The 26899-nt window shown below is 51.3% G+C and overlaps 1 protein-coding gene across 1 annotated transcript in view; it reads left to right on the top strand.

Moving 5' to 3' along the window:
• LOC128899251 (zinc finger protein 850-like) overlaps positions 1-24669 on the top strand; it is a 103498-nt gene extending 78829 nt beyond the window's left edge. The window contains exons 3-4 of the mRNA XM_054177630.1: positions 23372-23431; positions 23511-24669. Of these exons, the coding sequence (XP_054033605.1) occupies positions 23372-23431; positions 23511-24669 (1219 nt within the window). The remainder of the gene's footprint in view (positions 1-23371; positions 23432-23510) is intronic.
• Positions 24670-26899: the final 2230 nt, after the last annotated feature.

Raw genomic sequence — 26899 nt, 5'->3', positions numbered from 1 at the left:
CCTCAGCCTCTCCACAGAGATGTCAACCCCCATCCTGGCAGATCTTCTCTGCAGTCTCTGCAGTTCCTCTCCATTCCTTCAGAGTGGACATTCCCAAAGCCAGACACCAAGCATCCAGATATGGCCACAGCAATGCTGAGTCGGGGGGAAGGACAACCCTGTGTCTGGGTGGCCACACTCCTCCTTCCACAGCCCAGCTGCAGTTGGCCTTCTCTACTGTGGATGGCCTTTACTCCCTCCCAGGGCATTTGGAATGGTTCCTCTCAAACCCTGTGGTGCCTTTCTGACTGGGTGGTTTGAGCCTTAACTGGTACTTAAGAGCTCAGATGGGGGAAAAGCTGAGAATCCTTCCCCCGCTCCCTTCCTCTTTCCCAATAGACAGGAAAAAGAAAGGGAAGTAGCAAATCCACCAAGAAATAATTTGGAGTTGGCTTGGAAGTAGAGAGATAAAGAATTTTCTTTAAACAATATATATATATGGAACGATAACAGGTAATTTTTCACAAGGGCAAGGAACAAGGATGGTAGGGAACAAAAACCCAAGAATACAAAACCAGTCTCTCTGAAGAGGCTGCAGGGCGAAGGATCAGGCCCAATCACGTGGCAGAGAAGCAGGGAACCACCAGCAGTCGTCTTCCAAACAAAGCCAGGGCCCAAAAGCTTATGGCTGCAGTACTGTCCTTCTTATAGCATTGCAGGGCAGGGAGGGGGAGTGGAACAGACTGTTTTAGTTTCCCGGGGGAAAACAACCTCCAGGGAGTGCAAAAGCTTTCACCAGCCCTCCCCCGCTTCTTCCAGGATGGGCATTGCCCATCACAATCCACCCCTCCATTCCACTTCCACTCTCCTGTCACAGCTTCTTCATCCAATCCTTTTTGGGGCTTGTGGGCTTCTGGAAAATGCACATTCCTGAGTACAGTCAAATTGTGAAACCTCTCTTCCATCTAACAAGGAAGAAAAATTATTTTGTGTGGGGACCTAAGCATAGTGGAAGTGATCAGCAACTGGCCAGAGGGTGCTGTCTTGGGAATGGTACCAGAGCAGACAGTGAGCCGTGCTGAGGAGGCTCCCCCATACAATGATCTCGCTGACAATGAGAAGGGCTATGCTCTATTTACAGATGGGTCCTGCCAGCTTGTAGGCAGCAAGCGGAGATGGAAGGCAGCTGTCTGGAGCCCAACAAGGCAAGTGGCGGAAGCAAGGGATGGAGAAGGTGAATCCAGTCAGTACGCAGAGGGAAAAGCTGTCCAGCTGGCACTGGATGTGGCAGAAGGAGAGAACTGGCCAGGGCTGTACCTCTCTACTGACTCCTGGATGGTAGCCAATGCCTTGTGGGGGTGGCTGAAGGAATGGAGGAGGAATGGGTGGCAAAGAAAAGGGAAGCCTGTTTGGGCCGCTAACCTGTGGCAAGACATCGCTGCCCACCTGGACAGGTTGCCAACCAAGCTACGGCACATGGCTGCACACATCCCCAAGAGCAGAGCCACAGAAAATCACAAACACAACCAGCAAGCAGATCTGGCTGCTAAGGTCTCCCAAATAGACTTGGCCTGGGAACACAAGGGTGAGCTGTTCTTCGCTTGCTGGGCCCAGGACACTTCTGGCCACCAAGGGAGAGATGCCACATACCGGTGGGCTGGGGATAGATCAGTGGACATCTCCATGGAGGCCATCTCACAGGTTATCCATGAGTGTGACATCTGTGCTGCCATCAACCAGGCCAAGGGCATGAAGCCTCTGTGGTATGGGGGGAGATGGTTGAAATAGAAGTACAGAGAGGCCTGGCAGATTGACTTCATCCTCGGTCTCACAGTGGCAAGCAGCACCTACTGACCATGGTGGAGACAAGTACAGGGTGGCTGGAGACCTACCCAGTACTTCACGCCACTGCTCACAACACCATGCTGGGCCTAGAGAGACATGTCCTGTGGAGACACGGCACCCCCGGGAGGATTGAATGGGACAATGGAAGCCACTTCAAGAACCATCTCCTAAGGGACTGGGCAAAGGAACATGGGATTGAGTGGATTTACCACATCCCATACCATGCACCAGCTGTGGGGAAGGTCGAGTGCTGCACCATCCTAAAAGCCATGGGGGGTGGAACCTTTAGGAACTGGGAAAGACACCTAGCTCAAGCCACTTGGTTAGTGACCAGCAGAGGAGCTGTGAACCCATCTGGTCCTGCCCAATCTGGTCTGCTGCAAACAGTGGATGGAGATGGAGTTTCTATGACTGCTGAGGAAAACCTGCTGGGGAAGTCGGTGTGGGGTTCCCCTGCTGCTGGTGGAGGCAAACCAAACCGAGGGGTGGTCTCTGCTGAGGGGCCTGGTCACACCTACTGGGTCATGTTAGAAACTGGGGACATTCAGTGTATCCCACAGCGGAATGTGACTCTGGCTGAGGGGATAAACTCAGAGGGGGCAGCACAAATCAATGTAACATAGTCACTGTAGAATAGTTGTAAGCTGTTCTAAGCTTTTCCTCTCCTAGATTAATCCCAGCCTTGCATTGAGGATTTGAATACCACGTGTCAAAATTGGATGAAGAAGCTGTGACAGGAGAGTGGAAGTGGAACAGTGGGGTGGATTGTGATGGGCTATGTCCATCCTGGAAGAAGGGGGGGAGGGCTGGTGAAATCTTTTTCCCTCCCTGGAGGTTGATTTTCTCCTGGGAAACTAAAATAGTCTGTTCCACTCCCCCTCCCTGCCCTGCAATGCTATAAAAACGGGGGTACTGCAGCCATAAGCTTTTGGGCCCTGCCTTTGCTTGGACAAGGACTACTGGTGGCTCCCTGCTTCTCTGTAATGTGGTGGGCCTGATCCCTCCTGTCTCTGTAGTGATACTGGTTTTATATTCTTGGTTTTTTTCCCCTCCCATCCATCCTTGTTCCTTGCCCTTGTGAACCCTACCTGTTACTGTTCTATATATATATATTTTGTTAAAAGAAAATTCTTTACCTCTCTACTTCCAAGCTGACTCCAAATTGTTTCCTGGTGGATTTGCTCCTTCCCTTTCCTTTTTCCTCTCTGTTGGGAAGGAGTAGAGGGGAGTGGGGGAGGGATTCATAGCCTTGCCTCCATTTCAGCTCTTAAGTCCCAGTTAAGGCTCAAAACACCACACTCAGTCAGAAAGGCACCACAGGGGCTGGGAGGAACCATTCCAAATGCCCTGTGATGAAGCCAAGACTGACCACAGTAGAGAAGGACAACTGCAGCTGGGCTGTGGCACAAGGTGTGTGGCCACCCACACACAGGACTTCTCCTCCCCCAAACTCAGCACTGCTGAGGCCACATCTGGATACTTAATGTCTGGCTTTGGGAATGTCTATTCTGAAGGAATGGAGAGGAACTGCAGAGACTGCAGAGGAGATCTGCCAGGATGGGGGTTGACATCTCTGTGGAGAGGCTGAGGGACCTGGGCTGCTTCAGCCTGCTGAATGGAGGCTCAGAGCACTGCCACAGCAGTGTGCACATGGCTGAAGGATGGTTTCAGAGAGGATGGAGCTCTTCTGGGGAGTGGGGAGAGAACAAAGCCTTCACAAAGCACAGCTTGGAAGGTTCAGAGTGGAGATGAAGCCACAGAAATGTCCCTCAAAGGGCAGAGCTGGTATGCATGAGGCCATCCAGAGGTGTCAGAAAACAGCAGGGAGAGGTGAGACAGCTCAGGGAAGGAATGGAAATGCAAGGGGGAGAGTATAGCCAGATATGGTGACGACGGAGGTTTTTGGAATCAATACAGCTGACCAATATGATCGGGTATTGATCCTTTATTGTTCCAGTATTGCAGGCCTATGGCTCAGGCCTATGGTGAAAGCATGGAAGGAGAGGAGACAGGGCAGGCAGGAAAAGAAAGAAGAAGTGCGTAGCAAGGAAACTGCTACAATTTATATAACCTTGGTATGCCTTGTTGGCATGGACTCATTGGTGCTCTATGAGTGACCACACATCAACATTATTGTAGATTATTGGTCCAACTATGGATGACACACGAGGTTTGTTGATGCAGGTGCATGTCCTGTTGTCCCGAGATAACTCACTATGTTTCTAGCTACCAGCGTCTTGTTTTAGTTACAGTGCTGCAGGCACAGCACTGTTTTGGCATACTGGTAGCTGGCTCTGCACTTCTGCTGAGCATGGCCTACCACCATGTCAGGCTCTTAGGCCTGAACTGCCAGATTGCTCACACCACTCATAGCTGGTGTTCCCACAAATCCGCCTTTTGTTTTTGTGAGCAATCTGGTCAAGGGAGTTATTCTCATCCCATACAGGACATTACTTGCATACACAGAAGCAAGCAAGGTAAAGCTAAGCAGTAGAGCAAAAGCAAGAGTTCTGCAGTGCAGCATGTCTAACAGACTGATGTAACCTGTACAAGGCACAAAGCTTAAGTTGAGCTAGTTACATCGTTCTAACAGAGCTGGCATAATCCATGGTCAAAGATAACAGACTTTGTAAAGAAGAACTTAGATCTTGATAGTTCCGATCTTTACATTTCACTCCTCTTATTGACAGAGAAGACTTGATTATGCCTGAACACATTGCATACAGAGATTGAGGCACAAATGTAATCCTTAGCACTGTCTTTTACAATCTGCCTTAGGGTTATGTTGCATCTTTATTTTCTCCAGGATGGTCAAAAATCATGAATTGTTTAATGGCAGCAAGATTTCTTTAATCTGTAAAGGTAGATCTGGCCAGGCTCTAGCTTCACAGACAGAAAACTTGCAGGCAAACAGCAAGAGCAAAAAGAGCTTCATTGCTTTGCCCAATATAAAATTACACAAAGTAACGTGGTTTTGCTCATCCTAGTAATTCTGATCTCTTAATGTTCACACAACAGTGAAGCAGTCACAACACTCGGTTAGAAGTTAGATACTTTCTGTTGACATCTTGGATCATCGTGACAGTCGTTGAGATCAGTGCTAAGCAGGTTTGCTGATTGTCATTTTCATGACAGTTGTGCTGTGTGTCTTGTGGTGAGAGGGTTACAGCACTTCTAGGGTTGATGTTTCTAGGGTTACAGCATCTCTAGGGTTACCATGAGCTAATTTTTTCTGCTATGGGGTATTCTCTCTTCCCCCCCCCTTTTTTTTGTTTGTTTGTTTGTTTTGGTTTGTTTTGATTTTGTTTTGGTTCAGTTTTTGTTTGGCGAAATGTAAAGATGAAACTTTATCCCCTAGGATGTCTGCATTCAGAGGCACACTTAGTTAACAAGAGAGAAGACAAAGTTATCAAACAACCATAATATTCAGTCCTAATTCACATGGTGCCATGGTACATTCTTCTGAGTGATGTTTGTGATCCCAGATGATAAATGTTCAGCTTCATGGGCAATGCTGTTTCCTCATGGTCTTGATTCTTCTGCCATTGTTCATTGAGATGATTGCAGGTGGTAGGAAAGAAGGCTCGAGGTGACCTAATTGTGGCCATCCAGTATCTGAAGAGAGCCTACAAGAATGCTGGGGAGGGACATCCTAGCATGTCAGGAAATGACAGGACTAGGGAGAATGGAACAAGGCTGGGGATCGGAAGAGTCAGGCTGGATGTGAGGAAGAAATTCTTCACCCTGAGCGTGGTGAAGCCCTGGAATGGGTTGTCCAGGGAAGTGGCCGAGGCCCCATGCCTGGAAGTATTCGAGACCAGGCTGGACGAGGCTCTAGCCTGCCTGACCCAGTGTGAGGAGTCCCTGCCCATGGCAGTGTGGTTGGAACTAAATGATCCTTGTGGTCTCTTCCAACCCTGACTCATTCTACGAGTCTATGATTCTACATATTTTGTAGCTAATTATTTGTTTGTTTTTAATGTGAGCTATTGTCAAATTTTTGAATTAATTTTGTGGGTTTTTTTTGTTTGGTTGGGTTTTTTGTATATTTTAAAATCTATTTTTAATAAACCTGTTTAATGTTGTTTTGATTTCATTATGTATAGTATTATTGTTTTCTAAGTTTAATTTGAATATGTCTTTTCCACTACTTTTACATAGTTTTCATTATTTTGTTCAATTTTCAGCTTCTTTTTATTCCAATTTATTTTTTGTAAATTATTTTTATCTGTTGTCTGCTTAATTCTAATCTGGTTCATTTTATTTTCTATTGTATTTTTAATGTATTTCTTTTATCATGTATTATTTTTTCTTGTTATTTGTCATTTTTAGTTACCATTTTGGTTTTTGCTTTTCATTATTTTTACAGCTAATTTTGTATTTATTTTTTATTATTTGTATAGCTAATTTTGTAATTTTTAATGTGTTTTTTTTAATTTTGTATTTTGCTTGTTTTATTATTTTTATACCATTTTGATGTATTTTTGTTTTTTCCATTGTATTTCATTTTTCATCTATACTGTTTAATTATTTGTGGTTAATTTGTGTTGTTAATTGTAACCTAATTTTGACATATTCATTTTTTATTCTTTTTTTTTTTCTAACTCTAATCCAACTTTTATACAGTTTTTCTAATTTTTGTTATTTTATATTTTACTCTAATTTTTGTTGTTGTTATTCTTTAAATATTTATTATTTCTAATTATTTTTGTTGTTTTGTATTTTAGGCTAAATTTTTGTTGTTCTTTAAATTTTATTTCTTGTTTACTTTATTATTGTTTGTATTTTGTTGTTGTAATTTTTAATCTGTATTCTAATTTGTTATTCTAATCAATTTTTATTTTTTAATTTTTTAATGTATTTTTTTATCTAGTATTTAATCTTTTATTTTGCTTGATCTTGTATTCTTTATTGCAATTATTTTTTATTTTGCATGTTTAGTTCATTTAACCTATTTTCTATTTTAATTTGTATTGTTGCCTTTTATTATATTTTGTAACCTTCTGCTTTTCTATTAATACTTTTTATTATTATTGTGCATTTTAACTGCCTTGATGTCTTCTTTTTATAGAGGTTTTGTTTTAATCTAGTAGTCTTGATAATCCTTATTTTATTTATTTATTGCTAACAATTCTTATGTTTTTGTTAACAGCTATTTTTGTCAGTAATCCTTATGATTTTTTCATTTGTCATATTTTGTTTTTAATATTTTTTACTTTTATTGTTGCTCTTCTTGTTTATTATTCTGTTATTTAGTACTCTATTCTTTTTTGGTATTTAGTACTCTATTCTGTTTTCAGTACTCTATTTTTTTATATCCAGAGTTTTTGGACTTCTGTTATATTTTGGTTTGTTTAAACTTTTCCTTTGCACTTGTCACCTTTTTGTTTACCATTTTAAAATTTCTTGTTCTTTGCACTTGTTACCTTTTTTGTTCACCATTTTTTTGTATTTTTTGTATTTTTTATAGCCTATGTCTAAGAAGGAGATCTAAAGACGTTACATTAGCTAAAGAATACCTTAGAAAATGAATACCTATTCACTACAAACCTTAACATTATTACAATATTACATGGAGCTCCTTTGAATGCCTAGGCACACAACTAAGAAGGTTCGAACCAAAAGAAAATCTTACAAGGTGAACTCATCACTAAGTCCTTACACCTTAGTACAATTACTATGTATTAACTACCTATAAGTACCAAATGCGTACCATTCATTATGCTTACCAGGAAAACTTAGCAAAACTCTAAATAACAAATCTCTTGAGGACATTGCAATCAGAAATGAAGAAATGAAGAAATTAGTACTGGAACTTTAAATCAGAGCAGAGCTGTTGTCGACAAGAGTCGTACCAGAAAATTGTCCTTTGTCCAGGGGTGGAGGTAGGGGTGGGGGTGGCTAGCAAGGTGTACCCTAGTTACTATTGTTTTTCTGTATTAGGGTCTTAACGACTTGCAGCCTATTTTGTCTGAGCAAACATTGTCCCACCCAAACTGAATTATCTGTTTTCCATTTTAATTTGCTGACCAGTAGCTGCTCCAGAAAAGGAAGAAAAATAAATTTGTACTCTGATTTAAGTCAGAGGCTGACTTAAGGCATGTCAGCCCATTAGAGCAACTGGAAGGGTTAACAGAGAGGGTCTTACAGTGACTGATTTGCAGTTGTTAAAGCTAATTGCTCTAGATCTTTGCTAACCCAGGTCGTGTGGATACCTTTTAATCCCATAACTTCAGCATTTGCCATGAGCAATGGCTAGTGACCATTCCATTTATGACGGGACATAATGATAATATTGTTTCCAGTATCCACAATCATTGAAATTTGTATAATTTGTCCACAAGGGTGTCTGACAGATACAATCTGTTCCAGTTTTCCCTTCTGGATTTCTAGGGCCAATGAGATATCAGGCCTTCTTTGCTCTAGGAATCCTGTTAGAAGTTTAGGCACTTGGGACTCAAATTTCTGTCCCAACAAGAGTGCTACCAGGAGAGGTAATGGTATAGAGCATAATTTTCATAGCCCAGTCATAATCAGAATGTATTGAACCAGGAATTGTAAGGATGCCCTGCCTAGAGGTAGACAACCTGCCAATTAACAGAGCACAGGGTCTGTGACCCAAAGGACCGTATCAATTGAACTCGACAACACTTTGTGGAATCAAAGGTGGTATGCGGCTGTTGGTAGTTCCGCTAGATGCTGTCAGAGGATGGCTGCGAGAGGGAGGGTGTGATCCAAGCATCCTGGTTTGGGGTTGTCACGGGGTATCTTCGTGCTGCGGGAGCAATCTCCCTACCTATGACATTCTAGAGTAAAATGATTAGATCTGTGACAATGGACACTTTCGAGACTGTCCAGCAGTCAGGCAATTTTGATTTAAAGTACCTAAGTTTCCCAGAAACACGATGAGTTCCACTCAGGTTGTTTCCCTTGTGCAGTGGTCGTGCTGGTGGTTTCAGGACTGCTTCTATGGCCATGGTGAGATACATTGCTGTTTGTCGGTGCTTCCTTCATCGTTGTGTCCAGCAATCATGAGACAGTGGCACCTCTTGATACAATGCTGAAAACCTGCTCAGTTTTTTTCATTGGCATTGTCAAATGCCAAAATATCCAGCATTTTTGCCTTCATATCATGAGTCAGATCTGAGTGACTTGTGTAAGGTATCAACAAAGGAATCAAATGGCCCTGATAGACCCTGCTGAGCAGTATCACAGTATCACACAGTATCACAGTAACTAAGGTTGGAAGAGACCCCAAGGATCATCAAGTCATTGCAATATGCTCCGTGTGCTTAAATATAATCTTTATAGGGGCATTTGCTGTGACCGTGTTGGGTGGGGGAAGAGCTAACCCATTAAGAGCTCTTTGCAGAGGAATAAAGCAGGCTTTTGTAAGCTCTAAGAACTGGGGACATGTCTGCTGTGAGCACTGCAAGCACTGTGTAAACACAAAGAGGGAGGGCTTGGGTTGTAGTGTGTGCCAGATCTCAGCCAGAGCCCCAGGCACAAGGGTTTGCCCCAGCACCAGCAGTGCCACACTTAACCCCTGATGCTCCTGCAGGAAAAGGAGGCAAAAATCATCTCCAAGCAGGGATGCTGAGGAAGGCATGTCAGCGGGGTCCAGCATGTTGCAGAACCCAGCAGTGGATGAGGTTGACTCAGAACAGGATACAATAACTCTGCCCAGAAAGGAATTAAGGCTAACTAGTCTGGATTATGCATGGAAAGAGGGTGAGCCAATACTAAGCTGGGCCCTGAGATGCTGGGACAAGGGTCTGGACACAGTGGACCTGGATAAGAGGGAGGCAAAGCTTTTAGGCTCCCTGACTCGTGATGCTGGTCTGGACAAAGAGTTAGCCAAACTTGATGGCACACACACAGTATCACAGTATCACAGTAACTAAGGTTGGAAGAGACCCCAAGGATCATCAAGTCCAACCTGTTCCAACAGACCTCACAACAAGACCATGGCACCAAGTGCCACGTCCAATCTCCCCTTGAACACCTCCAGGGACGGCGACTCCACCACCTCCCTGGGCAGCCCATTCCAATGACAAATGACTCGCTCAGTGAAGAACTTTTTCCTCACCTCGAGTCTAAACCTCCCCTGACACAACTTGAGACTGTGTCCCCTTGTTCTGGTGCTGGTTGCCTGGGAGAAGAGACCAACCCCCTCCTGTCTACAACCACCTTTCAGGTAGTTGTAGAGGGCAATGAGGTCACCTCTGATCCTTCTCTTCTCCAGGCTAAACAATCCCAGCTCCCTCAGCCTCTCCTCATAGGGCTTGTGCTCAAGGCCTCTCACCAGCCTTGTTGCCCTTCTCTGGACACGTTCAAGTGTCTCAATGTCCTTCCTAAACTGAGGGGCCCAGAACTGGACACAGTACTCAAGGTGTGGCCTAACCAATGCAGAGTACAGGGGCACAATGACCTCCCTGCTCCTGCTGGCCACACTATTCCTAATACAGGCCAGGATGCCATTGGCCTTCTTGGCCACCTGGGCACACTGCTGGCTCATGTTTAGGCGGGTGTCAATCAGCACCCCCAGGTCCCTCTCTGTTTGGCAGCTCTCCAGCCACTCTGACCCCAGCCTGTAGCTCTGCATGGGGTTGCCGTGGCCATAGTGCAGCACCCGGCACTTGGACTTATTAAATGCCATCCCATTGGACTCTGCCCATCTGTCCAGTTGGTCAAGGTCCCTCTGCAGAGCCTTTCTACCCTCTAACTGACTAACATCTGTTCCCAACTTGGTGTCATCTGCAAACTTGCTGATGACTGACTCAACCCCCTCATCCAGATCATCAATGAAGATGTTAAAGAGGATGGGGCCCAGCACTGATCCCTGGGGGACGCCACTGGTGACTGGCCGCCAGCCGGATGTGGCACCATTCACCACCACTCTCTGGGCTCGGCCCTCCAGCCAGTTCCTAACCCAGCACAGAGTGTTGTGGTCCAAACCACGAGCTGACAGCTTAGCCAGCAGTTTACTGTGGGGGACGGTGTCAAAGGCCTTGCTGAAGTCCAGATAGACTACATCCACAGGCCTCCCCACATCCACCAGACGGGTCACCTGATCATAGAAGGAGATCAGGTTGGAGAGGCAGGACCTGCCCTTCCTAAATCCATGTTGGCTGGACCTGAGCCCTTGGCCATCCTTCAGGTGCGCAGTTATTGCTGCCAGGATAATCTGCTCCATCACTTTCCCTGGCACTGAGGTCAGGCTGACTGGTCTGTAGTTTTCAGGTTCCTCCATCCGTCCCTTCTGGTGGATGGGGACCACATTGGCCAGTTTCCAGTCATCTGGGACCTCTCCAGTGAGCCAGGACTTGAGGAAAATGATGGAGAGCGGCTTGGCCAGCTCATCTGCCAGCTCTCTCAGCACCCTAGGATGGATCCCATCCGGTCCCATGGACTTATGGGTGTCCAAGTGGCTCAGCAGGTCCCGGACTAATTCCTCATGGATTTCTGGGGCATTACACTGCTCCCTGACCCTATTACCCAGCTCAGGAGGCCACTCATCCTGGACTCCTACCTTGCTGTTAAACATCAAGGCAAAGAAGGCGTTCAGGACCTCAGCCTTTTCCTCATCTTCGGTCACCATGTTCCCCTCCAGGTCCAGTAAGGAGTGGAGGTTCTTCTTGCCCTTCTTTTTAGCATTGATATATTTGTAAAATTGCTTTTTGTTATCTTTCACAGAGGTGGCCAGTTTCAGTTCCAACTGGGCCTTTGCCTCTCTAATTTTATTCCTACATAGTCTAACCACTTCCTTAAACATACCTCGAGAAGCCTTCCCCTCCTTCCAAAGGTGATACAGCCTCTTTTTTTCCCTTAAATCCTTCAGGAGCTGCTTGTCCATCCAGGCCGGTCGCCTTCCCCGCCGGCTCATCTTTCGGCACATGGGGACCGCCAGTTCCTGTGCCTTCAAGAGCTCCTGTTTGAAGTAGGTCCAACCCTCCTGGACCCCTCGGTTCATGAGGGTTGGTACCCAGGGAACTTTACAAATAAGTTTCTTAAAGAGGCTGAAGTTTGCCCTCCGGAAGTCCAAGGTGAAGGTTCTGTTGGTACTCCTCCCTATCTCCCTGCAGATTGAAAACTTCACTATCTCGTGGTCACTGCACCCTAGGCAGCCTCCCACGGTCACATCTCCCACTAGCCCTTCCCTATTGGAGAGCAGCAAGTCAAGCAGAGCCTGTCCCCTGGTAGGCTCACTTAACAGCTGCGTCAGGAAGCAATCCTCTATCCGCTCCAGGAATCTACTGGACTGCCTTCTCTCTGCTGAATTAAGTTCCCAGCAGATATCCGGCAGGTTGAAGTCCCCCACGAGGACAAGATCTGATGATCTTGAAACAGCCTCCAGTTGTTTGTAGAATAATTCATCAACCTCCTCATCCTGGTTGGGTGGTCTATAACAGACTCCAACCAGGATGTCAGATTTGTTGGGCTGCCCTCTGATTTTAACCCACAGGCTCTCAATTCCCTCATCTTCCACCTCAAGTTCTTAGGCAGAAAGTGTCTCCCTAATATACAAAGCCACCCCTCCTCCTCTCCTCCCTCGCCTATCCCTCCTAAAGAGCCTGTAGCCCCCCAGTGTAGCACTCCAATCGTGCCTGTTGTCCCACCATGTTTCTGAGATGGCAACTATATCATAGTTGCCCTGGTGGATTAGGACCTCCAGCTCATCTTGCTTATTGCCTAGGCTGCGTGCATTGGTGTGCATGCACTGCAGCTGTAAAAGTACACTTTTCACTGCAGTGAAAAGTACAGAGTCAGAGTTACTGTCCTGGATTCTTGACCACTCTTTGATCGCTAAGTCCTGACTTAACTGCAAAGCGTTATCAGGAAGCTGCAGTTGCTGATATGATCTAACAAAAAGGCTCGCCCCATCGAGGTGGGTAGCAGTGACACCTTGTAAAAGGTCTGCTGGCTGCCGGGGCGTGACTTCCGAGGCATTTGCAAGTGAATTGCCACTTGAGAAGTTGCAAGGCATAGTGTTGTTTGTGACCTTCTTGCTTGCTGACATGGGTTGAATGTCAGAGGGCACTGTCTTAGGATGTAGCTTTTTCACAATCAGGATATCATCCATAGACTTACAGGTGAGAAAGTCACAATAAGGCTCTCTAAATGAGAGCAAAAGCCAAGCCAGAAAGTTCTGGCATGCCTGGGGCTATGCATTGATACCGGTGGGTGGAGTCTGCCTTAATCGATGACTCAGTAGGCATAGGCTCTGTTGAGACCTCCGGATGTAAGTGAATTGTAAGGAAACAATCCTTCAGGTGAATAATAATCAGGTCCCAATTTGAGGGGACTGGGAGTTGGGAAGCCAGGTTGTAAGGCACCCATCTCCTCCGGGATCGAGTGGATTGGTCTCAGACCATGTAATAAACACCATTTGCTAACAGAAGTGACAGAAGGGATTAACAAATGCATTGAAAACAACTGATTGATTACAGCAGTTGTGTATCCTGACTGTAACCCATAGGCAGCTATGGCTTGCCTAGCTTCCTTTAGCATTTCTCAGTCCAGAGATTGTTACATTCGTTGTTGACCTGTACCACAGGAAATGCAGGTACAGGCTGTGACTACATTTCCCACAATACCTTTCCACCAACACAATGGGGCAGTTCCCTGCCCCTCCCGATCGATTTATCAGAACACAATTGAAGCCACCGTCGTTGGAGTGCCATGCTCTGTTGATAATTCCTGGAGTGTAGGAAGCAGGGGGGCAGGTATTGTCGCTGGAGCCACGGGGGTGGGAACCCACACCGGAGCCGCTGGGGCCACCGGCATGGGGCGGAACGCCAGAAGAGTTGACGAGGCGGCCAGGGCCACCAGGGCCACTGCCAAGGGGACGGCCACGGGGATGGGGACTATCGCCGGAACCGCCGGGACGGGAACCCGCACTGGAGCCGCCAGGGCCATCAGGATGGGGGGCAATGCCAGAAGAGTTGACAAGGTGGGGGGCGCTGCTGGTATGGGCACTGCCGGGATGAAGGCTGCCACTGTGGTGGGAACCACCGCCGGGGTGGCCGGGGCTCGTGGGCGGTGTGCGGCCGCAAAAATTCCATAATCACGAGCCTGCAAACGCTCCATTTGTTCTATGAGGAGTTGTAGAGCAGAGTCGGCAGTGTCCGGGCCCCCAGTATCGGTCCTCTCGTCTTCCAAATCCAAGCCATCTCTGGTGGTATCAGAGGAAGATGTTGATGAAGGGGGTCGAAAACGCCAAGGCACAGGCTTTGCTGCCTTTTTATGTCTTTCTCTCTGCTTGGGGCGGGCGGCAGTGGTAGTGTCTAATAAACACGGTGTGCTCGCCAAGATGGCAGGTGTGGCGTCTTCTTTGTCTAATTCTGCATGCGTAGTGACCTCCATTTTGATTTCACGCCTTATCAGCTCGATCAGGATTCACTTCTGCCGCTATTGACGTGGCAGGAGCAGATTTTTCCACACAAAAGGACGGTAGTAAGAGAGCTGCAATTTGTGTAGAGGGAGGAGTAGCGGGCAAGTGAAATTGTGAGGAGGATGCTGACGGAGGATATGCAGGGAGAAAGGAGGGGGGCGGAGGGCGGGGGATGCCTTCCAAATCTCCCTTGTTCGTCTCGGTTAGAAACAAACGCCGCCGCAGCTGAATCGGGAGTAGACTGCTCTGCTGTTTTCGATTGCAATGCACGTGACAGTCCGTCACACGGGGCTAGTGCGAAGAGCTTCCTTTTAAGTATTTAGCACCTCATCCCACAGCTGGGCTGCAATCTCATCCTGCGCTTTGGAAGTAAAAGCTTAGTTGCTGTGGGGATGATTCCGGGCCCAGGCTAAGAGCCCTTTTAAGATCCCAGAATCGCCAGTAATGCCTCTTACGAAGAGGATAGTTTGGAGGGCGTTTAGCACTGCCTCTTCTGTTTTGCTGAGTGCTCCCCCGTGCCTCTCCCCGGTCGCTCACTGGGCCCAGGTGAGATTCACTTCCTTTTCTGAGTGCACGCTGCTTATTTGTCAGCACCGGGGCAGTGCTTTCGACCAGCTTTCCGTATCGCTCGGAGCGTACCTCTGTATGCTGAGTCGAGCAGCATCGTAGGCCGAGGATCCCAAATCACAAGTTCAGGAGCCACTTAATGGGACAGAGATTGGAGTCAATACAGCTGACCAATATGATCGAGTATTGTTCCTTTATTGTCCCAGTATTGCAGGCCTATGGTGTGAGTATAGCACAATAAAGTAAAGCTTAGAAGAAGAAGGGAAAGGCAGAAGTGCCTAGCAAGGGAACTTCTACAACTTATATAAACTCGGAGTGCCTTGTTGGCATGACCTCACTGGTTCCCTATGAGTGACCACACATCACACTATTATAGATTATTGGGAGATTAAGGGGGGAGGTAGGGGGACAGAGGGGGTACAGGGGGGGAACCCTCCTCTGGCCGGAGGAGGGAGTTTTGCTCTGTATTACTTTCTTTGCAATATATCTCTGTATATGTTGTAAATACTGTATATTGTTTATCTATCCATTTGCATTTTATCCTGCTTGCAAATATAGCTCATATCCTTTGCTCCTCTGACTGAGTTAGCTGTGGTTTCTTTGTGGGGGAGGGAGAAACTTTCTCTCACCACCACAGCTGCCCAGAGAGGCCCTGCAGTGCCCCTTGCCGGAGAGCTTCCAGAGCCATCCAGATGCGTTCCTGTGGGACCTGCCCTAGGGGATCCTGCTCTGGCAGGGGGCTTGAACCTCCTCTCCAGAGGTTCTTTCCTGCCCCTACCATCCCAGCATTCTGATGCAATGACCACAGCCTTGGGCTGCACCTAGTGAGTGCTGAGGAGCAGGTATTTGTCTCCCTCACCTCCCTCCCAAGGCAAAGCACAGAGCTACCAGAAACCCTGTGGCAAACCAGCAGCACTCAGGGGCTGAGAATACAACTCCCATTGGGATACATCCCCAGGGCTCAAGTCTCCTCCTAAGGCAGCTCTGAACCCTCAGCTGCAGTTCAAAGGGCCTGCTGCAAGCAGGGCAATGTTCCTCCTGCCAACAGCTGCCCTCTGAATTTGGGATTTTCCCAACCCAAACTCTTCTAGGATTGGATCAACTCTACCAGGAGCAGCAGGTTCCACAGTCCTGATGCTTCACATCTCAACCCCCCAAATTCTATAGCTGCAGCTCAAGGGAGCTGACAGCTTTGTGCCTCTGGATTCCTGTTTCAGCAGCTTGAGAAGACTTTAACATTTCCCAAACTATTAGAACCTTCTAAACCTCCCTAAAGATGCTTTAAAAGCTCTGTTTGAAGACTTGAAGATTTTAAGGAGTTATTTTGGGCACTCAAAATTCTTTGTAAAAAGTGGCTTAAAAATGATGCAAATCTCTCTGAAAATCATTCAAAGAGCCTGAAAAGAAACAAAATCTTTTCAAAAACCATTAAAAAAGGCAAAAAAAAAATCACTAAAAGGACCTGGAATGAATAAAGATCCTTCAAAAATAATTGAAAGGGCCTGGGAATAATAAAAATACCTCAAAAATCATTAGAAAAACCCTAAAAATGATCAAAATATTAAAAAAAAATCATTAAAAAGGCCTGAAAATGATCAAAATGTTTTCAGTAATCATGAAAAAGGAGATTAAAATACTCAAGCTATCTTCAAAAGTCATTCAAAATGCTGAGGCTAAGCAAAATCTCCCCCAAAACCCATTAAAAGCACCCCGAAATAAGCAAAATAGCTGCAAAAGGAATGAAAAGGGGCTGGAAATAATCCACAGAGCTTCAGGAAATGAAGAAAAGTGCCAAAACAACTCAAAGCCAATTCCAAAACCTCATCCCCATCGCTGCCAAGCTCCTGCAAACTGATTCTGCAGAGGTCTCAGCCAGGCTCTGGCTTCTTGCAGTCTTCAACATCCTTCAGAAATGCTTCAAAAGGCTGAAAGCTGCCAGGAAAGTCCTCAGCACCTGCTTGAAACTCTGGAAGGCGACAGAAAAACTCTTCCTGAGCCGTTCAGATCCCCTGGAGCTGCCCCAAGCCCCCTCGGGAGGCATCAAAATCTCTTTGCAAGAGTTGGGGAGAGGCTGGGAAGAGGTTTTGGGTTCCCAACCCTGCAGAGAATCCTCAGCAAAAAAATCATAGTATCAAAGTATCAGTCAGGGTTGGAAGGGACCACAAGGATCATCCAGTTCCAACCCCCCTGCCATGGGCAGGGACACCTCACACTAGATCACCCTGCCCAGAGCCTCATCCAGCCTGGGCTTAAACACCTCCAGGGATGGGGCCCCAACCACCTCCCTGGACAACCCATTCCAGGGCTTCACCACTCTCATGGGGAAGAACTTCCTCCTCACATCCAGCCTGAATCTCCCCACCTCCAGCTTCATTCCATTCCCCCTAGTCCTATCACTCCCTGAGAGCCTGAGCAGTCCCTCCCCAGCCTTCTTGCAGCCCCCTTCAGATACTGGAATGCCACAATTAGGTCACCTTGGAGCCTTCTCTTCTCCAGACTGAACAGCCCCAACTCCTTCAGTCTGTCCTCATAGCAGAGCAGCTCCAGCCCTCTGCTCATCCTCCTGGCCCTGCTCTGGACACCTTCCAGCACCTCCAGATTCCTCTTGTAATAGGGGCTCCAGAATTGGAGGCAGTACTCCAGGTGGGGTCTCACCAGAGCTGAGCAGAGGGGGAGAATCACCTCCCTTGCCCTGCTGGCCACACTTCTTTGGCTGCAGCGCAGGCTCTGATTGGCTTTCCGGGCTGCAAGTGCACACTGAGAGCTCCTGTTGAGCTTCTCCTCCCCCAACACCCCCAAGTCTCTCTCCTCAGGGCTGCTTTCCAGCCAGGAGGCTGAAAAGCTCTCCAGAGCTCCTGGAAACCTCTGCGCAGCCCTCCCAAGCTCCCCCAACCCTCCTGGGAGCTCTGCGCCGCTGCTGGCTCAGAGCTGCTCCGGAGCTGCTGTACCCCAGCCCTGCCCCCGCAGCGCAGCTCAGCCCAGACAGCGCCGCCCTGGCTGCGAGCTGCACCTCCCAGCATGCCCCGCGCGGAGCCGGGGCTGCAGCTCCCAGCATGCCCCGGGGCATCCCTTGGGCCCAGCAGCCGCACGGCCTCGGCACTGCCGTGCCCCGGGGCCGCCCGGAGCCTGCCCAACTCCGCTCCGCTGCCCCCAGCGCTCCCCGGCCCCCGCAGCCCCTCCCGCCCCACCGCACCTCACGACCCCGCAGCTCTGTCGCGACAGCGCTGTCCGCGCGCACAGCCCAGGCACTGCTCCAGCGCTCCGCAGCCTCTGGCCGGGAGGCAGCCCCAATGGTGCCCGCGGCCGGCAGGGGCGGTTCCCTGCTGAGACTTGGGGGCGTGGCTGGGCTGTTTCGGCGGCTCTGATTGGCTGCGGCTGCCCGGCCGTGGGGGCAGCAATGGCGGCCGGCAGCAGCAGCTCCCCGCTGTGCCTCGGCAGCGCCCAGGAGGAGGAGCTGCCACGCTCTGGGCGCTTCCGATTGGCTGCAGTCCCCGCTCATGGGCGGGACTTCCTCTTTGGACTGCGAGCTGCTTCCGCTCCCCGTCACACGTGGCCGCAGCAGCCGGAGGGGCCGGGCCGGGGCCTCCCTCCCAGCGCTCTCTGCTCGGCAGCAGCCTGCCGGGGCCGGCGGCTCCCTGTGCGCTGAGCTCTTCCTCCTCCTCCTCCTTGTGCTGCTCTGCTTCGCTCTTGTGCCGGGGTCCAGGTGGGGTGAGGGAGTCTGTGGGGCTGAGTTGGGGGTGGTGGGGTGGGGATGAGGGAATGGTCTGTGGGGGGCTGCGCGGGGTCAGGAGGGTCGCTTGGGTTGGGGAAGGGTTTGTGGGGCAGGGGTCGGTGGGGCTGGGGCGGGGAGAGCCTCTGCGGGGATCTAGGGGGAATCGGTGGGGTTTGTTTGGGGGCTTCTGCGGATATGTGTGGGGGGTCCGTGGGATACAGGGTGGGGTCCGTGGGAGCTCTGCAAGCTTGGCGCTTGGGGCCTGCGCGGGTTGGGGGGGGGGGCGGTCGCTGTGATTGTGGGGACCTCTGTGCGGCTGTGGGGGTCTGCGGTGTTGGCGGGGGGGCTGTGGGGTAGGGCAGTGGGGTGGGGGGTCGGTGGGGTTCCTTGTGCTGCTGATTCCCCCTGCTAGGGGCAGCTGCGGACCCCCTCTGTTTGTTGCTGTGTTGCAGCAGGAGCCATTGGTGCCCTGCAGGGGCTGGCCCTGCCCCCCCCCCTGCTGCCCTGTGGGGGCTGCTGTGGCCAGCAGGGGTCGTGGGCAGCATGGGGTCTGGGGTGCAGCAGAGGCTCCTCTGGGGGAGCTCTGGGAGGTTGGAGCCTTTGTGCTGGCAGCTGCTGTGCTAAAGGGCAGTGCCTGGGTTGAGAGCCAGGCCCAGGGGGGAGCCCATGCTGTGCCCAGGCTGTGCCCAGGTTATGCTTTGGCTGTGCCCAGGCTGTGCCCAGGTTATGCCTTGGCTGTGCCCAGGTTCTGCCCAGGCTGTGCCCAGGTTCTGCCCAGGCTGTGCCCTGGCTCTGCCCAGGTTTGCTTTGGCTGTGCCCAGGCTGTGCTCAGGCTGTGCCCAGGCTGTGCTTTGGTTCTGCCCAGGCTATGCTTTGGCTGTGCCCAGGCTATGCTTTGGTTCTGCCCAGGCTGTGCCCTGGCTGTGCCCAGGTTATGCTTTGGTTCTGCCCAGGCTGTGCCCAGGCTATGCTTTGGCTGTGCCCAGGTTATGCTTTGGTTCTACCCAGGCTGTGCCCAGGCTATGCTCTGGCTGTGCCCAGGTTATGCTTTGGCTCTGCCCTGGCTCTGCCCAGGCTGTGCCCAGGTTCTTCCCAGGCTGTGCCCAGGTTATGCTTTGGTTCTGCCCAGGCTGTGCCCAGGTTATGCTTTGGCTGTGCCCTGGCTCTGCCCAGGTTTGCTTTGGCTGTGCCCTGGCTCTGCCCAGGCTGTGCCCAGGCTATGCCCTGGCTGTGCCCAGGTTGTGCTTTGGTTCTGCCCAGGCTGTGCCCAGGCTATGCTTTGGCTGTGCCCAGGTTATGCTTTGGTTCTACCCAGGCTGTGCCCAGGCTATGCTTTGGCTGTGCCCTGGCTGTGTCCTGGTTCCTGATGGCAGTGATGAGGCAGATGATGCTCTTCAGACCACTCCTTACACCTCACCCCACACCCCAGGGCAGGAGTCACCTGAGCTCTCACTCCCTCTCTGTCCCCCCCTTCATCAGCTCCTGTGTGAGGGGGCTGCAGGGTCCCTCCCCACCCCTCCTCTGCAACCCTCTCCCTTGGCTGGAGCCCTCCAGCTGATCCCAGCCTTCAGCCCTTTCATTCTTGTGCTCCTGCTTCCAGCCCAGGTCCCTTAGAGGCTTCCTCAGCCACCACATTTATTTTCCCCTCCCAGGGCCACAGGACAGCAAAGACTGCAGGGACAGGGATGGGCTGGGAGTGAGGGAAGGGCCTGGGGGTGGTCAGGCAGGAATTAGGCCTTGTCCCCCCCAAAAGGGGAAGGGATCCAGTGCCCAGCTGGAAGCTGTGTGTGCAGGAAGTGCCAGAACCTGGCAGCCCTGCAGGGGACCAAAGGAGTGAATTGTGCTGCAGCTCTGCAGGTGGCAGCTGGGAGATACACAGCAGCCCCTGGGCACTGTGCCCTCCCATCAGACCTCATCTTCACCTTGGGGATGTGGGGTGGCAGCTCCAGGAGAGCTCCAGAGAGAAAGCTGAGAGAAAGGGGCAGGGAGAGAAGGCAACAAAACCCCCTTTCAGCTGAGGCTCTTTATGCTGCATGTGTGTGGGGGTGGTGCTGGAGCTGCCAGGGTTTGCCCAGGATCCAAGTGAGGGCTGAAGAGGTTTAGCAAGAAGCTGGGCAAGTCCCTTCCCCCTTCCCTGCATCTCCAGCGAGCAGGAACCTCCCTTGCTCTGTGTCCTCAGGGCTCCTCTGGTCTCCTCTTGGGGAGTGGGCACCACAGAGAGGGCCCTGCTGGCGGGGGTGGCCTGCAGGGCAGAGCTGAGCACAGAGCTGGTGGGGTTGGGGGCTGTGGGCAGCAGCAGGGAGGAGATCTGGAGCCAGAGCAACAGCTCCTGGCAAATGCAGCTGCAGGCAGGGCCTGGGAGAGGCTGCCTGGAGGCAGCTCTCTTGTGGTGCTGCCCTGCAGCTGTGTGCTGGGCAGGGAGCTGAGCCTGCCCTTGTTGAGGCCTCCCATCTCCAGCAGCCCTTCCTCCCTGGCTGCTGTGCCTGTGCTGCTGGCCTTGGGGGCTGTACCCAGTAAGGTTCAGCTCTGCTGCATGGTCCTGGGCAGTGCTGAGCCATCCCTTGGAGTTCACTCCTCTGCTCTCAGCCCTTTGCTTCTCTCTGGCAGGGGCTTGGTCCTTCTCTCTCCATCAGCCCTGCCCCTCTGGGCTGGGGAAGAGCAGAGTCTGCAGAGCTGCCCCTTCGAACAGCCCAGCAGGTGAAGAACCCAGACTGGGGGGCAACAGCAGGACCACAGCATTTCCCACTCCAGCCTTCCAGCTGCAGTGGCAGTGGAGGTGGGGGACCCAGGGCCATGGGACAGCCAAGGCAGCAGGGCCATGGATGGGCTGGGAATGAGGGAAGGGCCTGGGAATGGTCAGGCAGGAATTAGGCCTTGTCCCTCCAAGAAGGGGAGAGGATCCAGGGCCCAGGTGGCAAATGTGTGTGCAGGGCATGGCAGAATCTGGCAGCATTTGAGGAGGTGAAAGGAGTGAATTGTGCTGCAGCTCTGCATGTGTCAGCTGGGAGATGAACAGCAGCCCCTGGGCACTGTGCCCTCCCATCCAACCTCATTTTCTCTTGGGGCTGTGGAGTGGCAGCTCCAGGAGAACTGCAAAGAGACAGCTGAGAGAAATGGTCAGGGAGAGAAGGAAGCCAAACCCTTTCCAGGGAGTCTCTTTGGGCTGCAGGTGTGTGAAGGGTGCTGGAGGTGTGAGGTTTGGGCAGGAGGCAGAGACTCCTCCAGCATCCCAGTGAGGGCTGAAGAAGTTTAGCAAGAAGCTGCCCAAGTCCCTTCCCCCTTTGCTGCATCTCCAGAGATCATGAAGCTCCCTTTGTGTGTGTCCTGAGGGCTGCTGTGATCTTCTCTTGGGGAGTGGGCAGCAGAGAGGTGTGTGCAGGGCAGAGCTGTGCACAGAGTAGGTGTGGTGGGGACAGGGCCAGGGAGGAGAGGTGGGACCTGAGCAAGATCTGTTGTCAAATGCAGCTGCAGGCATCAGAGGCCTGGGCAGGCAGTGGGAGGTAGCTGCACGGAAGGCCTGGGAGAGGCTGTGTGGAGGCAGCTGTGTTGTGGTGCTGGCCTGCAGCTGTGTGCTGGGGGCTGTGTGCTGGGCAAGGAGCTGAGTCTGCACTTATTGAGGCCTCCCATCTTGATCAGCCCTGGCTGTGTGCTGTGGCTGTGCTGCTGGGCTTGGGAGCTGTCCCCAGCAAGGCTGAGCTGTGCAGCCTGGTTGTGGGCAGTGCTGAGCTATCCCTTGCAGGTCAGTGCTTTCCTCTGAGCCCTTTGCTTCTCTGTGTCAGGAGTTGTGTCCCTCTCTCTCCATCATCCCTGCCCCTGTGTGCTGTGGAAGAGCAGAGTTTGCAGATCTGCCCCTTGGAGCAGCACAGTAGGTAAGAAACCCAGAGTGAGGCAACAGCAGGACCCCAGCCCCCAGAATCCCAGACTCCCAGGGCACCTCTCAGCCTCCTCCACCTCCTCCTACCCACCACATTTCACCCCTCCAGGGGCTCTGAGGCACATCAGGTGTTGGAGTCTGGAAACTGCCTGGGTTTGTGAGGGTCAGCTGTGTGTCAGGAGGTGGTGTTTGGGGTTGGGATTTGGAAGGTGGTGGGAGAAGGTTGAAAGTGGTTTGGTCTTCATTGGTCAGTGCTGCAGCCTCCATTGCCTGAGCCAGGAGAGATCAAAGGACAGGGCCTGGGCAAGGAGCCACCCTGCCAATGCCACCAGGCTCAAGGAGAGTGGGACAAGACCACTTGTAAGCCCCAGGGTACCTCAGGGCACTGATCACAGGAACCTGGGGTCTCAGTATAGGTATTAGAGGTCTGAGCCCAGACTGTGGCAGAAACTGAAGGTTTGAGTTCCCCTCTGCATTCTGTCCTCCAACTGGGTGTTGGGAGTCAGGGACTGTCATGTCCCAGGAAGAATCTGAGGTTTTCTGATCCTGGGCTCAGGTGCTTCCATGGTCCAAATCTCAGTGCTGTGACCCCTTCCTGCTACAGTATGGCCTCACAGAAGGACCCAGACAAAAGCTGGGAGGAGAAGCAGCACCCAGAGATCAAGTTGGAGCAGCCAAAGCTCAGTTTGAAGGGAGAGGAGGAGAAGAAAGAGGACAAGAGGGAGGATGGTGATGCTGAGGAGAATGACGACTGTGATGATGATGAGTATGAAGAGGAGGATAACCATGAGGATGAAGGTGATCAGGATGAGAGGGAAAAGGAATTTACAGAGGAGGATGAAGCCAGAGCAGGTCCCTCTGTGCCACCCAAGCAGCTGAATCAGTGCCCTGAGTATGGGCAGAGCTTCCCACCTGGCTCTGAGCAGGTGAAGCACCACTGCCCCCAGCCTGGCCCCCGGCCCTTCATCTGTGGTGACTGTGGCCAGAGCTTCGAACAGAGCTCCAGTCTCATCCGGCATTGCCGCACCCACACCGGTGAGAGGCCATACAGCTGCGCTGTGTGGCAAGACCTTCGCTCAGAAGTCTGCCCTCACCCAGCACCGCAGTGTGCACAGCACTGAGAAGTCCTTCACCTGCAGGGACTGCGGCAAGAGCTTCAAACACAGCTCCACTCTCACCGTCCATCGCCGCATCCACACCGGAGAGCATTTGTTCCCCTGTGCTGAGTGCGGCAAGAGCTTCACCACGAGCACAAGATACATCCGGCACCAGCTCATTCACAGTAGTGAGGAGCCCTACAGCTGTGCTGACTGCGACAAGAGCTTCACCAAGAGGGGGAACCTCAGCCTGCACCGTCGTGTGCACACTGGTGAGTCCTTCAGCTGTGCTGAGTGCGGCAAGGCATTCAGACATAGGGGCATGCTCATTCACCACCGTCGCACCCACACCGGTGAGAAGCATTTCACCTGTGCTGACTGTGGGAGGAGCTTCAGAGACAGGAGCCATCTCATTGTTCACCACCGCACCCACACCGGTGAGAGACCGTTCACCTGTGCTGACTGTGGCACGAGCTTCAGACAAAGGGGCCATCTCATTGGTCACCGCCGCACTCACACCGGTGAGAAGCCGTTCACTTGTGCTGATTGTGGGAAGAGCTTCAGCCACAGTGATCATCTCATTTCTCACCGCCACACCCACACTGGTGAGAAGCCGTACACCTGTGCTGACTGTGGGAAGATCTTCAGCCGCAGTGATCATCTCATTGGTCACCGCCGCTCCCACACAGTTGAGAAGCCAGTCACCTGTGCTGACTGTGGCAAGAGCTTCAGCCACAGGCACAATCTCATTTCCCACCACCGCACCCACACCGGTGAGAAACCTTTCACCTGTGCTGACTGTGGCAAGAGCTTCAGAGACAGGGGCTCTCTCATTGTTCACTGGCACACCCACACCGGTGAGAGACCGTTCACCTGTGCTGACTGTGGCACGAGCTTCAGACAAAGGGGCCATCTCATTGGTCACCACCACACCCACACTGGTGAGAAGCCGTTCACTTGTGCTGATTGTGGGAAGAGCTTCAGCCACAGTGATCATCTCATTTCTCACCGCCACACCCACACTGGTGAGAAGCCGTACACCTGTGCTGACTGTGGCAAGAGCTTCAGCCACAGGCACAATCTCATTTCCCACCGCCACACCCACACCGGTGAGAAACCCTTTGCTTGTGCTGATTGCGGTAAGAGCTTCACCCAGAAGGGATCCCTCAACAAGCACCGCTGCACCCACAGCAGAGAGTAGCCTGCACTGTAGGGGGGCAGAAATCCACCTAGAATCTGTTGGGTAACCCTGACCCCCTCTGAGAGAGCATTTCCAGCACCAAAATCATCCCTGCCTGTGCAGTTCTCAGGGACTGGGGACACCACCAGCAGCAAACACCTCCTGCCCTTCTGAACACCAATTATTGCTAATGAGAACGATTACAGTGTTGAGTCAGCACAGCTGGCGCTCCCAGTGGAGCTGGGCAGGGCTTTGCCAGGGTCTGTCTGGCTCTTCCCCAATGCTTTGTGTCTCCCTGGGGTAAAAACCTCCCTGTACAGTAACCAATTGTGTCAATAAAACCTAAAAGTTACCCAAATCCTGTCTGTTTGTTTTTATTTCAGATATCCCTGCCTCAATGCCCAAATTTTGGGGCATTTGCTCCCAAGGGATGGGGTGGAGCTGTGTGCCCAGTTCAGGGAGGAGAAAAAGAGGTTCTCAAAGGAGTCCTGAGGGGCATCTCAGAGGCATTCTTCAGGGGCTTTCAGGTGATCTTAGGTGTTTGGGATTTGGATGGTCCTAGGACTGCGTTTTGGGATCTTTGGAGGGTGTAGGGGGAAGCTGATGGATATCTTTGGAAGAACCCAGAAAGCTTCTGTTGGCTTTGTACTCTGGGGCTGGAACAGGTTGAAGAGCTGAGAAGAGGTTAAGCTGCCTGTTACCCCCCAGAACAGAAGGGAGGGAAACATAACACACAGAGGAACCAAAAAACCCTCTGGGTTGAGATAAGGACTTGAGACAACATCAACAGAGCTGAATCCAAAGGAGATCCCATAATGCACACTGACCTGAGGCTGGTTGCAGAAAGAAGCACAGCAGTGAGCAGCAGCAGCCAGAAGTTCAACCCCTGCAGCTCTCCCCCTCAGCAAAGAGCCAGCACCTGAGAGCCAGAACCCAACAGCAGCAACGAGAACAGGAAGCCTCTGATGTTGCCATCTGAACTTCAAGCCCTGTAGTACTTTGCTCCAGCCAGCACTGTCCCTGTGAAGGTGGCATGAGGCAGGGTGGTGTGGAGTAATGGCAGCAAATTTTCAGCTTAACCTTTGATATTGCCAAGCCCTCCTTCTGTGCCATCTGCACCATGCCCAGCAGCAATCAGCAGCACACCTCAGGCACTGTCCATTCTCACTCCACAGGAGGTCACTTTGCAGTACCCAGAGGGCGGCTCACTGCAGGTGCTCTGCCGCTGCACTCTGTTCCAGCACAGTCTGGATCAGTCCATGCCCAGTCCAAATGCTACAAATGAGGGACGAGTTTCCTGAGAAAATCAGATCATCAGAATACAAAAGTACAGTGACCTCAGCCTGTGTGCAGAAAAGGCACAGTGGAAAGCAGCAGCAAGCAAGGCAAAAGCCCAAAGCAGGGAGCTGTTCCCCTATCCCTCCCTGTCGCACTGCCATCCCCATGGAGCAGCCAACACCCAAAAAACCCCAGAACCCAGAAGCAGCAACTGGAACAGGGAGCCTCCCGTGCTGCAACCTGAACTTCAAGCCCCAAATGAGTTCTAGAATTTAGAATGGAAACTGATTGGAACAGCAGTGGGGGAGGGGTTGGTCAGTGCCCAGCTGTAGCAGTTTGGGCACTGCACTGCTATAAGATCCAGCTCGGGGGCTGGCACTTGCTCTTTCTTTCCTCGCTGTCACCTGGTAACTGGGGGAGATGTCTCCCGGCCATGGGCCTGGCTAGGCCCAAGGCCATGGCGGGCGGGCAGTCTCAGATCTGGCCAGCTAAGACTAGCCTTGCAGTGGGTGGGGAAGAACGAGCCCTGTGGGTCCTGGGTGTACCCTCAGGTGGGCATGGGATGTTCCTGGGTTTGCTTTGGGATCTCTTTTGTCACTGCTCTTCTGGCTCTCTGTACACACTCATCACTTTCCATTTAACCTTTCCATCTCTTTTGCAATCCCTTTGAGTCATTATTTCTGCCTGTGGTGAGGAGGGGGTCTGCCTCAACCCATCACATTTGGGCAAGCCAGGCAGGAGCCAAAAGCAAAGCTAACAGCTATGATGTCCTGCTTTTTATACCCTAGCTGGGCAGGGAGGGGGGGAGTGGAACAGACTCAGCTTCCCAGGGGAGAAACGCCCTGCAGGGAGGGTAAAGTACCCACAAGCCCTCCACCCTGCTTTGGGTGTTAAGCCACCACAGCAGTAAACCCTCAACCCAGGAAAGTTTCAGCCCTACCTGAACCAAAATTCTATGAAGCAAAGGTTTGGC

This window comes from Dryobates pubescens, chromosome 42 (genome assembly GCF_014839835.1).
Source record: "Dryobates pubescens isolate bDryPub1 chromosome 42, bDryPub1.pri, whole genome shotgun sequence".
Taxonomy (NCBI): Eukaryota; Metazoa; Chordata; class Aves; order Piciformes; family Picidae; genus Dryobates; species Dryobates pubescens.
Note: the sequence above shows the minus strand (reverse complement) of the source record. Positions and strands in the feature narration are given on the sequence as shown.